This window comes from Poeciliopsis prolifica, unplaced genomic scaffold (assembly GCF_027474105.1).
Source record: "Poeciliopsis prolifica strain line A6 unplaced genomic scaffold, Auburn_PproV2 SCAFFOLD010, whole genome shotgun sequence".
NCBI lineage: Eukaryota > Metazoa > Chordata > Actinopteri > Cyprinodontiformes > Poeciliidae > Poeciliopsis > Poeciliopsis prolifica.
Window position 1 is genome coordinate 379614 of NW_026562385.1, and position 15586 is coordinate 395199.

Sequence of the window (15586 nt, forward strand, 5' to 3'; positions counted from 1 at the left end):
TGACAAATAAGAGGTGCTTGTTTCTAAAGGATCCCGCAACAACTTATTGCAGAGCTGCTCCTCTCATTGAGAAGAGCAGGAATTGAAAACGGAAGGAGAGGGCCCATTGCCAAAGGCAATAAGGCTTAAGGAGAGCAAGTAATCCTGAATACCTACTCATCACTTTGCCCATCGTGTAACTGAAACATGCAGGTCTGATACTCAAAAATACAACAGTGTTTGATCTCATAGGAGTTTAAAACAAAAAAGAAGCAAAGTCGTCAACCTGTTCACCTTGTTCTGGAGCATGGCAAATACACATAAATATCTCAATATTCATCCTCAAACACACAAAATCAACAAACAAGTGAAGATTCAAGTCGTCATATCAGGAGGTTTTTATCAGAGCATGACGTCTTGTTTAGACTCCCCCCACACACACCTTACCTCCGCCTCCTTCTCTTCTGACAAAGATGCCACTCTAGATCATTTCCCTTTCACGTCGCGTCTGTCAACACTAGTCCTTTATTCCTGCTGCTTCCAGTGTCTGTCGACCGGGCGACAGGATGCACATGCCACTGTTTTATCATGGTCGTATTGATTAAGCGATGTAGAGCTAATTAAAGACAATCTGCAAGGAGTGTCGCTGCCAGTGAGCGGAACAAAATCAGTGACGGAGTGATGGGCCTCTAATTATTATTCTCCTTCTGGTTTGGATAGGGCAGATAATTTCCCTGCAGGCACAGATGTGAAGCTCTTTCTTAGTATTTCTCTCCTTTTATGCCTTCCTGCTATCTCCAGTTTTCATTTCCACAAACTCTACACCACCTCTTCCTCTGTCTCTCTCCCACGCACTCCCGGATGTGCTGTCATCTTCAGCCACTCCAATAACCACTAATTTGAACCCAGTTCATATCCTCTCACTTTATCCTGTCACTGCCCACCTACACTGAACACCACAGAGAGGAACGCTCATAGCATCTGTCAGCACAGTGTCTGATACTTTCTGGAATGTGCTGTTGACGTATGACTAAATAAGTTTAACCATAAAGTGTTCCTATTTTCACTTCTCAGTGATACATTTAAACTCTTTTTTTACGTTTAAAGCTGTGTTTGATCCTGGACATAGAGCAGAATTAACATTTTTAGCTGTAAAATGATGCAAACCTGCACATGCAATTTCATTTGCTTCTCATTTAAAATTGAAATAATGAGTTCCCCCGTAGTTATATTTGAACTAAGCACTATCATTTCAAAGTGTGATGTTCATTCCATGGTATACTTGTGAAATGTAGACATTGAGGAATCCCAACAGGGCAGAATTGGGTAAAATGGTATCATGAAGCAGGAGTTGCTGCCTCTGGAACGTCTTATCAGCCTGTCCTACAGGTAGTGTCTCTATCAAAGGACCTCTCTACCTTACTCACCGTGTTGCTGCAGAAAGCTGCTCTGCCAGCCTGCTTGATATGCAGCAGTGTCTGATGGCTGCTGGGCTCCCACGCCTCCCTGACTGGAGCCTTTAAGCTTTGGCGGAGTCAGTGAGAGCCTCCCTCATCAATAGGCCTACTGAGTGGCTAAGACAGCGGCATGTGGAAAAAAAACTATCAATTAAATGGCTCCTCGAGCTTTTTGCGTTCGTTTCTACTGTGGCGCTTTGCTCTCTTCTTTTATAACCCAAATCCAAAGTCAGGCAATTGGGTCTCATTTCTACATGGGAGGAAGCACGGCCACACTCGCATTGTCAGGGATCTGGGATGTCTGTGTGGTTGGGCTTTTCTGTGAGATTTCTCAAATCTCCACTGGAGAACTACGTGGGAGGGTGGAGTCCAGCAGGTGTGCAAATCAGTTAGTCATCAATTCATCAATTGGAGTATATTGGGAACTAGCTACCATTCTTTTGACCTTTGTGGTAAAACCTAAGCCCCCCTGTGGATTCCTTGCACATTTTTCGGAAGCTTTTTGTGAAAAATTTAGTTAATTATCCTCTGTTCTCTTTTCAAATTGACCCTCGAGCTGGATTTTTATGAGCTCCTGAATCTCCCTTGTCAACACTCCCAGAGTGGCATTTCCTGTCGAATAAAGCTCTGAACAACCTTTCCATGAGTCACCAGATTACCATCCAACAAAGTTTCATCAAGACCAGTAACCTCTGGATTATTGCTTCCACAGCTGACAGCTTCAAAGCTCCTATTATTCACGTCCTCTGTGTTCCTTGTCCGCCTCCTGTGTCCACCTTTGACTCGATTCCAAGTAACATCTGCACCCTTCAACAACGGCAACCCACCACTCGGATCATTCACCCCAGATTTCATTTGTGTCCCCCTGGCTATTCATCCTCTACTAAAACATTTCCTTAATCACATTCTCCCCTCAACTCCCTTTCTCCTTCAGTGAACTTGATGTCCCGTGTCCTCAAGATCACATTCATAGTCATTGTTTTTAAAATAAACCTTTTAAATATAATTTTCCTGAAAGCATTTGTGCATATGGGTCTGACATCTCAATGATGATATGACATGCATATGGAAATAAATGAGATAAAAGACACCAATCAAAGGAAATGAGTTTGTAGGGGAAAATGAGAGTTCATCTTTCACTTTGTCGTCATTTTCATTATGTGCCAGAGTGCTGGCCAGACGTTTGCATACACTTGTCAGAAATGGTAGAACTTTTATTTTAGTTTCCTGACCTATAGTACCTTTTATAAGCATAGTTGATAAATTTTCAATAAGGCTAATGTAACCTTTTCAGAAGTTGAGAATTGGCTTGTTTTATCCACTACAGGTTTGCCAGACCCAAACTTTATCCCTGAGTTGAAATCAAACTGGTCGTCCAAGAACAACCTGGAGAACCAAAACTAAAGCCTAACAATATCTGGGACTTGTTTGTACCCCAGTGTCACTGTCAAGGTAAAGCTATTTAATATCAAAATGAATCCGATGGGCTTCTGACCTAAAAGTCCCTGTTCCAAAATGAACAATTTCAAGTATGACTGAAATGTACAACTTTCCACATGGATAAGCCAAATGTCTGCTGCAGAAAAGATTAATGATCAGAGAAGACAAAGATTTGAGGCGTTTATCCTTCATGACACAAAGTGTGGTTTATGAAGTTAATGTGAGGATTTTAAGCCTCTTGAGAAAATCTGCAAAAAATATTCTAACTTGTTCACACAGTTAGTATTTTTAAAATTATTTTAACCTGTAAAATTATACCACTCCCCCAAAATTATTGCATTACTACATCCCCAAATTCATATGAAATTTATGCCAACAGTGAGAGTATGCAAACATCTGGCTGATATTGTACATCATTTAACTCATTAAGTTCTTGCATAACTTCTCAATGAGCCTTTCATAAAACATAATCCTATCAGATTTATGGAAACATTTGGAACCTTTCCAAAGGACGTGACATGCTGTTTGGGAAGGCGAATGAGAGAGGAAGCTCCATTGATGTCTGGTGTGAGCAGAGCCACATCGCACCTTAACGTGTTTCATCTGATAAAGGTGGAGAGACGTGAAGAGCGTCGTTCGTGCAGCAGCTTGCCCAATGTGCTCAGTCTCATGAAAGCTTTTGTATCAGAGCAGGAAGAGGAGCTCTAGGCGTAACAGCCATATTTATATTCCAATCTTCTACACAGAAACCCACATCGCCAGACTCATAAAAGATTCATCAAGCGGGGGAAAGCAAGGTCGTACAGAAAACTGGTCCGGAGGTGTCTACCGCAATGCAAAAAAACTCAAACACACGCACACGCACAAATGTATACTAGGTTTGTCTACTGGTTGTAGCAAATTGTGTAACATGAAATGTTGACAGCATGACTGGTCAGAGTCTGGTCAGCAGAACATCAAGCATGTCTAATTTCCCTCTGTCACTCCCATCATATCTGTAATGGCCTCTGCTATGCTTGTTAGAATCGATCCCATACATTGTTGGATTCTTTGTGTGCAGTGGATCCAATCACTGACATGTTTGCCAACTATAGAGTACAGGAGACAAAGACAATGTGTGTGTAAGAGACAAAGCTGGGGTGTGTGTGCGTGTGTGTGTGTACGTTCTGCGTGTTGTCAGAGAAATGTCACTCTTGCTTAGAGTCACAGACATAAACCTCTGGGAGTCCTGTACCCTGCAGCACACGCTCACAGAAGGAGAATGAGAAAGTCGGGGAGAGAATGCGATATAGGGATGATATTTATTCCACCAGTCAAGCTGATTGCTCTATGCAACCTTTGACAGTAAGCATACAAATAATGTACCATCCATTAAATAAGAAGTGAAGGGTTTAAATAAATTGTGTGCATTCTAACTTTCATAAAACTTGGAGGAATGGTCAACAGTTATTCCCCTCTGGATGTGGAAAAAATTATCAGCAGTCCCAAAGTGGACAGCTGGCTTCTACTTAGCTGTCATGTTAACAATGCTTGTAGAAAAGAAAAATCTCTAACAATCATGTTTTGTTCTCAGCCCCAAAAGACCTCAAAGCCCTTTCTAATGGCGATTGCCAGCTGTCCTGGACTCAGTGAGCTTGCTTCATGGGAACGCCACCAGCCATTTTAGGAGAGTAGGCCACAGACGCCTGCAGCACGAATATTGGACAGTGTGTGATTTAGAATGAGTAAGTGGGCCTTTAAAGGATGAGCTCAAAACACAAGAACCAGATTCTGGGTGATTCTGAAAATTAGGATTCAAAAGAAAAAACTGCTGAATTACGTAAGAATCCCCTGTTCATAGCATATCCGTCCATTAGGACAGCTGTGATTGGTACACATAATCATTGTTGTCCACCATGAAAAATCTGTGGAATTTAATGTTTTATCTTTTTTTGATTTCTTAATGTTTTATGAAAAGCTATAATCTTATTGCTCCTATTTATGTGTTTGGAGAGAGTTTCCTTCCTGCAGTCTCTATTAAACAAAGCAACAAAACAAACATGTTGGATAAAGCCTCTAATTACTCCCTAATGATTCTCCTCTTTCAGATTCTGAAAGAGGAGAATATTGCACCTCCATCCATTGGCTTCAGAATCAGAGGAGCTGAGTCTCATAAAAGATGGATGTACCAAACATTTTAATGCTTTGGCTTACCATCTTTAGTTTCTTCAGACAGATAAAAGAGATACAATTGTAAACCTCAATAACATTTTGTTTTCCCACTTTTCAGCCAAACCCTACAGGAAATTTTGAGAGTGTCATATAAATCCTTATAAGTCAAAAATACCCATCCACTGCCATGTCATGCCCATGAGCATGCGTTGGTTTATTAACCAATGCATATAATTTTAATTCTTTTGGTGGTTGACTACTTTCTTTCAGTGATGATTCACTGAAAGAAATCTGAAAACATGCTTAAATGTCTCCTAAAGTTTAATTTTATTGTTTATTCTTGCATTACTACTTACATTATTACTTTGTTCATTTTCTCTGAGTTGGGTTCAACTATAATTCTTCTTCTGTGTGAGTCAGAAGAAGAACTATCGTACCAGATCAATAGGTACTTATTAATTTGCACATTTCCTTAGGAAATAGGTTTTGCAAAATGTCCCCAAAAGAAAACAATGAATATTGGCCCATACAAAAGGTTCTGTGGCTGAAAGCTCAGTTTCACGACTGAAAATCAGGTTATAAGCATCTGAAACCAAAAAAGAGAGAAATTGTGAACTAGGTCAAAATTATAAACAACTGTTCGCTTGAAAGAAAAAAAAAACTTTAGCAATTTAATAGAATGTCACATTTGATTTGTCACAAGGAATAGTCAGACATACCCATCTCCAGAAACACTTTCTAATTCATTCGTCTGCATCCCAAGAGAGGATACACAGTCCCTCCAGCAGGCTCATCCCAATTGGGATGTGACCCAGCACCATCCAAATGAAAGTGTCCAGTATGCACGCAAACCAGAGAGGCTCTAATCCGACCCATCACTGCACTCTATAGTTATACTACACAGCGAAAAGAATTAGGTCATTGAATTTCAATGGATTCAATTGGATTCAAATGACTGAACTCATTCAGTTATTTGAATGAATCAAAGATTTGAATCAAAGAATGAATTTCATCAAATATCGCTTGATGAAAGTGATATAAAATCCAGCATCTAGTGTTATTGTAACCACGTTGAAGAGACTGGGAATAACAGTAACTCACTCGCATCATGGTGGGCCACAAACCACAGAGCAGGTTCAGCGTATGCTGATGCAAACAGTTTCCAAAGTGTGCCAACTTTCTCCAGAATCAATATCTGCAGACCTCCAAAGTTGACCTTCAGATTTGCTGAAGAAAAAGTGTGCAGAGAGATTCATAGAAAGGGTTTCCACAGCCAAGCAGCTATATCCAAGTCTTACATGTAAAGTGCCGGAATCTGTTGGGTGAATTGTGGTTCTTGGAATAAAGTTATGGAATAGTTGAAAAGAAAATGCTCTACTTTAAATCCATTCAACACTTTATAAGAAAAACAATGATTAAGTATTTTACTCTTTTGAGTTAACAATGAGGAGAATGATATACTGTTTGCAATTTATATTGTTAATTTTATATATGTGGCCATGAGAGGGGGTCATGTTTCTACAAGATTTTCTTCTTCCTACTCCCTTTTTACTTGTGTAGAGTAAGTATTGTAAGAGAATGTTTCTAAATTGATCATGCCATTTATCAAAATCCAGTGGATTGATTGATTGAATGAACTCTCTGGAATGAACAATTACACTTCTCTATCTGGCAAACCTCATTTGGCTTTGGCGGTTTTGTGGCTGCTTTGTACTGGGTGTAGAGTTTGGGGCATGGGGCATTAAGATATGGCGCTCAGGACAATTTAGACAATTTTAAGTCACTAACTTTGAGCTGAAAGTCTCTGACCTTCCTTCCAAAGTGACCAGGTGCTGAATCTTAAAATAAGGTCCATAAAAATGTGTATGAGTCAGTTCAGTGTAAAAGAACTTGCCTTGTCTGAAAAGATTCCTATGCACAATCGGGTCGGTAGACCAATGCTGTATTAAAACCTTTCTAGTACAAATTAATTTGTCATCAAAATGTACCTGTCCAAAGGCAAAAGACTCAATTATTTTGGCAACACAGTGCCAAAGCAATAAAGCACTTCAATTTGCCACTAAGGCGCATCTTAAAAAGATTGCTACCATCATGCTGAACTCAGTCCAGGATGAGAGATGAAAAAAAATATGGCAAGGGTAATCGTAAAAGGGCATTTGTATATTGATTTTCATCAAAATCCAAGCAGCTTGCTGGATTTTGAAGAATACGTAGTTCATGCATGAGCATACATGTCAACCTCTTGCTTCACGATTACTGTAACTTTTACTTTGAAGCAAATTAAGAAAACAAAAACAGTGTTCTCTTTTAGTTCTCAGATCACAGATACGTCCCCATTATATGAGCCTCCTGCATGTTTTGAGGGTTATTTGTTCCTAAAAACACACACAAACATACAAGCACCTCTCTAGATGGAGCAGCAGGCGACATGAAAGCACATCAAACATTAAAGAGGACGGAGCGAACAGTGAACAGCACAAAGGCTCAGTAGCTCTCTCGCTGCAGCCTCTTTCTTAAGCAGCCACTCTTCTATAAAACAAATCTTCACAACAGTGGCTCACTCACACAACGGGGTGTCATTATCGTGCATTTGTACAAGCCCCATTCTAATCTGCCATGACACTAGCACATACTATTCAATCTCTCCAAGCAGCAGAGAATCAAACGTAATGCAACCTCATTATCTGTGGCTGATTGTGAAGCGGCACCTTTGTATATTGATGGGGAATGCATGAAGGCGGATGGAGGCATTGTGTCTCATCTCCCCCTTCCTCATCACTTACTCGCCCACATGCCGTAGAGCGCCAGGATTGTTACTAAATGAGACGTAACAGAATAAAGAGTATTTGAGCGTCTATGTGGAACTGTATTTACAAGGACAAGATGCACAAACTTTACAGTGAGATCACATATGACAGATTTATATTTGTACTATTATTGTATAAGAAAACATTCTCTTTATTCGTGCAGAAATAACTAATTCTGTTTACTTCATGCAAAATGATCTTCTGCAAAGATCTAAAGAAGCCTCGTTGCGGCAACTTGACCTTCCTTCTGCATGTGTTTATAATTTGTACAAGTGCTGACATTGTACGGCATGGCAAGGTGATTTTAGGAATTGTGCATTCGGCTCTCACAGACAGATTTACAGCCATGCTCATGCAGCTTTTCATTTGTCTAATTCTCTGAGTAGAGGTAAGCAGATTGATTGAAAGACCACACTGTTGAGTCTACTGTCTTACTGGGTTTTTTTTTTGTCTGTTTGTTTTTGATTTTTTGTAAGCATAGATTCACATTATTAAACTACAAACTCTCCTTCTTTAGCATCCAGGTAGGACTTTAACACATTTTTTCATCCATTTGGCTCACTGGCAACCACAATAGAAGGAGTATAATGCCAAAAATTAAAAAATTAGGGGGGTTGGTTTCACTCAAGTTTGAGGCAAGATTGCTACTTAAATTGTACTGCTTTGCTTTCAAGAAGCTGGCACCAAGAGAAGACATTTCTTGGCTACAGGGTCACAGCAGTGGGCGGTTTAAAGCTGTGTCAGCTGGACATTAATCTTTCCAGCTGTTTATCTAGCAACATCAAATGTCTCCTATTCTCGTTTCTGAATGTGTAGCTTTACATCACTTATCGAGCTTGTAAAAAGCACACGTACACTTTTGCTTCTGCAGTTGGAGCACAATATTTTTCGCCTCTCCTCATGAAAAGATTGTGACAATGTGATTTAATCTTAAGGAATAAATTGCAAGTGTTGAAAACAATATCGATCAATCTTTTCCAAACACCTCACAGTGAAAAGTCCAAGTTTATGGACAATAGTAGGTGTAAGAAACGTCCTTCGAAAAAGAAAATCAATTCGGTTATTTTCTAAGTTTGTGTTGAGCTGCACGTGGATGCGAGAGCTTATCCCAGCTGCTGTTTAGCACCTTGCACAAGCCGTGTCAGAATTAATTTTACTCAAGTTAAAATTTAGAATACCTACTTTTGGGCTACAGATTAAAAAAACCAAACATACAAATAAACATACAAAAAGACCACAGATAAATCTGTTGTCTTCAGACTGGATGAAAAAGCTTTTGTCCATGGTGACAGTGCTAGTCTTAGCAATATTTGTTCTGCAAATAACTGTATATAATTTACAATAGTGTAACATAGTGTAAACATAAACTCCTGCAGGTAAATATGCAAAATGTTTTCTTTTACGTGCATCATGATTTACAAGATCTAGTTTTCTAATCTTGGACAGCAGATATAAATTGACTCAGGATGGCTAAGTTAAAATTTTCAAACAAATTCGATTGAGAAAAGATGACTGAAAGTTATACATCCATCCTGGTTTATCATGATGCCTGATGAGAATCATGTAAAGTACAGAAGAGCTTTCTGTCAATCTGACTTTTTCTCTTACAACACTGAAGAATGAGCTGAAGAATACCAGAACAGGTTCAGTTTCATCATCCTCAATCAAAAAGAGGTTGGGAGTATTTAAGTTCAAACCTCTTAAACCAAGTAATTATTTTAGCAGCTACAATTTTTAAAAGTTACCACAAAACCTTTGCTTTGTGCAGCTAAAACAAATTATGAAAATATTTTTTGTAGTATTAATAGCTGTGTAAAATTATATTAGAAATTATTAAGAATGAAATGTCTAAAATTAATTAGAAGGAGAAAATGTTTCATAATTGGGAATCTTACTACATATTTTAAAGCAGGAATGAAGAGATTTTCTCTATTTAGAAAAGAATAACTTCTTAGGATCATATTTATTCGCAATGAAACTGAGGTTTAATTGGTAATGATTTATTAAATAAAAAGAAGCATAAGTGAACACGTAAAACAAAATTATTAACAGTAAATTAATTTACTACCACTTCTGAGAAGGGAGAATTTACTGATTAATAGCAACAATTGCAAATATAATCTAAGCAGAATAAAGACGTTGCTGGTACTCTTTACACATTTCTCTGGAAATTTAGGAAAGGTCTCACAGCAAAATTTTAAGTTATGGCATCCAACTGAAATTGTGGGGAAAAGTTTGTTTGAAGAAAATTGAAGAGGGATTTTAAGTCCTCAACACATCAGTTTGTCAGCTCCAGACTACCTCCTCAGGAAAATTTAATCTTGCTGCATTACCTCTCATCACGCTGAAGTTTGACCCGTGGTTCTTGCCACCCTGCTCCTCTGATCAGCAAAGAGTGGTTTATCTTCAGAACAGATGTTGTATGGGCCTGAAGACCATCCTGTGGCAGCACACTTAAATGTTCCAGGTTATTGCATCACTCCAAATCGGATGAAAACAAAATTCTTGAAAAAGTCACTGAGTGATGTTGAGCACATCAAGATGTGTGGGGAAACTTTAGACAAAACTAAAGTACCAAAACATTCAATGCTCCAAAAATATAGTAGCAGAAATCTGCAAATCGATCAGGTTTTTCTTGCTTCTGTCTTTCTATCTGTTTTTCTTGTCCCTCTAGATTCAAGAAGCTCACCTAAACCAGATGTAGATTTTGAGAAACTTGCAACACAATACACATTTTTCACCACTTTAATTAAACTCTCTGACAGGGAGAGAAGAAATGCAAAAAAACCAGGTGATTATTCTGGCTAAAGTTGTTGAGCATCTGAGGTATCATTAAGTGCTCAAAGGCCTGTCTCATTTCTCTTTTTTGCTAACTGACCATTCAGAAAGAAACATTTTTAAAATACTTCTGGATTTCTGAATTCTAATGCAACATAATGTAAACAATGACCTATTTTGAAAAGCATAAAATCAGCTTTTAATATTAAAAGCATAGCAAGTCTTAAAAAACTTGCTATTTCTTTTCAATCTGCTTGAAGTAAGAAATAAACTTTCACATATTTGAAGTCACCATGAATTCTTAAGACTACAACTAGGCATCAAGACCTTGATGCAGATTCATCTTTAAAGTGAAATGCATGTGAAGGGTTAGATTTGATATGTTCATGGTCACTACTACATTTGTGATTTGACTATATTAAACCTTGAGATTCAGGAAAAGAACAGCCAACAAAACTCAGTATTATTGTTCAACCCTTTCATAAATTATGATTTTTAGTCATTCCATTAAATTCCCGGTTTACAAAAAGTGAATAAACTTTCTCTCTATCTTTAAGATAAATATGCTCAAAAATCTCCCCCTATAGCTGTTGCCAACAGGGTGTGACAGGCTGAGTGCAACATACAGGGAATGGATGTATAAACTTCAGGCAAACTTTAGAGCAACTTTTGCAATTTCCTGAGGGATTTGTTACTCTGTAGTGGGAACCACATAGGTAATACAAGAAACACTGGGAAGCAGAGTGTTGAGCCTGGCAGAGAGTCTAAATCAAAATACTTTCATATCTATCAGTTTGATATTTAAAAAAATAAGTTCTGGTGTTTGATGTGAAAATATCTCAATTCTTTCACAAGTTCCTTCAAACGATATAAGTAAACCCAAACAAATAAACACAAACAATGACCGCCCCTTGTGCCATTGCATCCGGTTTGCATGGACTGATGAATATAAAACACATTTAATGCCAAATTCAAGCAGGTACCCTCTGTGTCACTAACGACCCAAGGCTTCATGGTTACTTAACAGAAACATGCTGTCAATGAGCAAGTGCCTCATTAAAGGCCTCGACATAATTTCACGGTGGCATTTTCTAAAACCGTGACTTAAAATTGTATGCGATATCGCAGCTACTCTCACAGGCTGATTTACAAGAATTCATAAATTCTTTATGTTTGCATGCAGCCTTAGAAAGAAGGATGGTGTCATATTTTCTTTCAGACCTTTCAATATTTAATGACAAACACTTAAAACAAATTGTCCCCTAAGGCCAGTTACTGCATGAATTCACAGATGCTGTGGTTAAGATACTGTTCGGTAGTACATCACCAGCTACACTGTTGGTGTTTTAATGTTTGCTGGAGCACATCCGTGGTGGATTTGGATTTGATTTGTGGATGAATTTACAATTGGGCGTCGGAGAACCTGAGTGATTTAATGTAACATATCTAAGACGCTGTGAGTGTGTCTGACGCCGTGTTTCATTTAAGTTGCAAAATCTCAGCAGATTTTTAGCTCCAATAGAGCCTGGATTCGGATCAGTAAAACAAACATCTTGTACTTTTTTTAAAGGTCACCATCCGTGTTTACCCATGTTGTAGCCGTGACCTCGAAGGCACGGATGTATGCAGTGACATGTGACCATTGCCATTTATACAGTTAGACATGAGTGAATTTTCAACACAATTGCGCCAACTAATTTCGTCCTATTTTATCAAATATTGTGTGATGGTTTTGAGGATTTTGTGTCTGTCATTTATTCCTGCTTTAACTGTGCAACCAAATTACCAGAAGTGCAATTATTGGTCATTTTAGCAATTCTTTTGAAATGAATGTACAGTCATCTATGCTTTTTTTTTCTTTCTCGGGTTTATGCTTTACTTTTAAAGTTGAGTTTTTAGAAATGTTTAATTTGATCCAAGACCTTCTGATTTCTTGGAGTATAAACACAATGTAGAATAGAGGCCCTGTTAATGTTTCCCTTAGGCAACTACATAAACAAGGACCATTATTCAGCAGGCACAGCAAACTGATGGCAGAGGCCAAAAAGTAATGCCATGCTTTATTTGCCTGACATAAGCATAGTGAGATGCTTCTTGTAGTCACCAGACTCGAAAAAATCTGACTGAGGAAATGTATACAATTTCCTCAGTGGATTTGCCTGTATGTGTGACTCACTGGCTTGTAGCAAAGTCTAGTTTTACTTCTGCTTTATTTAAATTAGATTTTTGTAGAGCACACTTGTGACATTGATGATGAAGTCTATAAAGGCAAACTGGTCAGATCCTGATTTCTAAATCATTTGAGATCACATTGAAGCCTTTATTAGGCTGTTAAGGGGCTATAATCTTCTTTCTGAGTCCCTCAGTATGTGTGTTAGAGTTAATTTCAAATATCCCAAATATAATGTCCAAATAGCCACAATTCATTGTGACAGAATGTTTTAACTAAAACTATAGTGGATGTAGCCAGTCAATTTAAATGAGGCATTAGAGTATCTTTCAAAGATGATCAAATGGTTCACCAAAATCCAAATCAACCTTCTTACATAGTCTTCTCAGTCCTTGGTATTGTAAACAAAACCTATTTGGTTAATCAATGATAAACCCAGAACCTAAAAATATTTTGTCAAACGAATCGGTCAACGATGTCTCTCTTTGTATGTAGAAAAATATTTCACGAGAAGATGACATGTCCTCTTTGAATAAGGCACCAAATTTTAATGCAAAAGGATGTTTGTCAAAAGCAATTATTAACCAACATGTGATGTGTTTTTCCTGATTGGAAAAATATTCACGAGGTAAGGTTTGGTTTATTTAATATCCTCTTATTATTCCCCTGCAATACAAAAAAAGTATTTTTGTAAGGCTTTTGATGTATCTTTACCCAGGGTTCCAATAAATTCGTCCATGTCTCCATGAAACCACCAGTGTGTGAAAAGTCTACCAGGCTCATTAGCTGTGACAAATTGCTTTGTTCAGGGGCTTCAGGGGAACATCCCAAAAGAAAAATAAATAATATATCTTGATGTGATTTTTATTGCCCGTTAGAGGCAACTCTACAACTCCCTGACGTTTGTTTTCATATTTAATGTTTTTAATGTGGAAAGTGTCATAATACAGTGCGCTATGCTTCTCAAAGATGTTGCTGCAGAGTTTTTAAAGCCCCACGGCCGGTGGCCTTTACAGCATATAGTGATGCCGCCTCCGTAAAAGGAGGCGCTGTCTGTGGTGCTAAATAAAATCAGATTGCAGCTTTTAACCAAAAGGCGCGACACGGCGCTCTCCATGGTGCTGGATGAATTAAGGCACGGAACTAAAAGTACCAAATGTTTTTTTTCCCTACAAACTGTTAAATAACAGACGAATTTCCGAGGCTTTCTTACAGCTTCTAATCCGCCATTAGTTATTCTCAACAGTGGGGAATTTGCTGACCAGCTGAACTCTCTGCGAATCCAAATGCTCCTGCCCTGACTAAAAGCTTTTCTGGGTCAAATGATTTACCGTCCTTCACTTCAATTTGCAACTGTCACATCAAAGCTCGTCAGCTTTCTCCAAACGGACACGGTTTTTCCTGGAGTGTCATGCACCGGAGCACGCCACCCATGCAGAGACGCATCACACGTCGCCGGGACCCGCTGCCGTTTCATTGGCGCCGGTCTGCCACTCCACGCTAATTACTCACGGTTTCTATTCACAGCTATAAATCCCACATGGTTGCCAGCTTCTTTCATCAACCAGCACAAGCAGTGGCAATGATTCTCAGCAGACGCCTCCTGGACCTCTCGGTCGGTGAGGTTCAGCAGGTAGACAGGACGATCTTGACAACAACAACAACAACTGCAGGTCACAGAAGCCACCAAACATCTTCAAACATTTAGTTGATCTCAAACATTATAGAAAAAGTTATTCTACTTTCCTGAACATGGAAGGTGCCTTTAATGTCACGTCTATCTGTTTACAGTGGTCTATTCCGCATGCTGTTTTTTTTAAGTTCCTACTTTCTTCCCATTGAACGGCGATAATCACAATACCATACCGAAGTAGGCTATACCTATTTTATAACGCGCCAAGCGATACGGAGCACCGCGACTTTCTTTCTTCTAAATGATTGCAATTGTTAGAAAACCTTCGCCTCCACTTTATGTTTTAAGAATGCACACCCATTTACCACCACAGGAACTTTTACGCGGTGCCTTTTCAACGCATGCAGGCGTCCTTACCTCGCTGGGCATGCCAGCTAACATCACAAGTAGAAACATGGCACTGAAGAGATGCATTCTCGGAGAAATGATAGCGTCCCAACGTACAGTAGTTCCGGCAGCTCTTCCCGTCTCTTGTCGTCCCTTATTGGGGCGGTTTCTCCAGACCCAACGGGTTTCCTTCAAAGCGGTGTCGGCTGTGCGCCACTAGCCTCATCACCAGGACGCCGAGGCAGCCCTCCGTGGCTTGGCAAAGCGACCAGCCGCCAGTCTACTGTGGAGCAAATAGGCGAAATACAAAAAGCTCCTGTCTCTGAGTGTTGGGGGCGGAGGGGAGAGAACTCATTAAAATGGTGTAATCTGTGCAGAGACAGCCGTCCCCTCCGACCTGCAGAATAACTGCGACTGAGAAAGGAGAAGAGAGAAAAGGAGAGGAGGGGAGAGTCGCAGAGGTTGGAAGGTGACTGCTGTGCTTTCAAGGTGCGGACGCTAGGAGCAGCACGTCGATGTGCCAGGAGCCGATTCAAACAAGTCCTGGTGTTTGATGCACGCGAGCTTTGTAGTGCGCGCGCGCAAGTGAAACAAGAGAGTTAGAGAAAAATAGATAGATAGATAGATAGATAGATAGATAGATAGATAGATAGATAGATAGATAGATAGATAGATAGATAGATAGATAGATAGATAGATAGATAGATAGATAGATAGATAGATAGATAGATAGATAGATAGATAGATAGATAGATAGATAGATAGATAGATAGATAGATAGATA

The 15586-nt window shown here is 39.1% G+C and overlaps 1 protein-coding gene across 1 annotated transcript in view; it reads right to left on the reverse strand.

Moving 5' to 3' along the window:
• The window catches only part of olfm2a (olfactomedin 2a), a 45892-nt gene extending 30590 nt beyond the window's left edge, over window positions 1–15302 (reverse strand). Inside the window, exon 1 of the mRNA XM_055034987.1 lies at window positions 14833–15302. Within this exon, the coding sequence (XP_054890962.1) occupies window positions 14833–14889 (57 nt within the window). The 5' untranslated portion in view covers window positions 14890–15302. The remainder of the gene's footprint in view (window positions 1–14832) is intronic.
• Window positions 15303–15586: the final 284 nt, after the last annotated feature.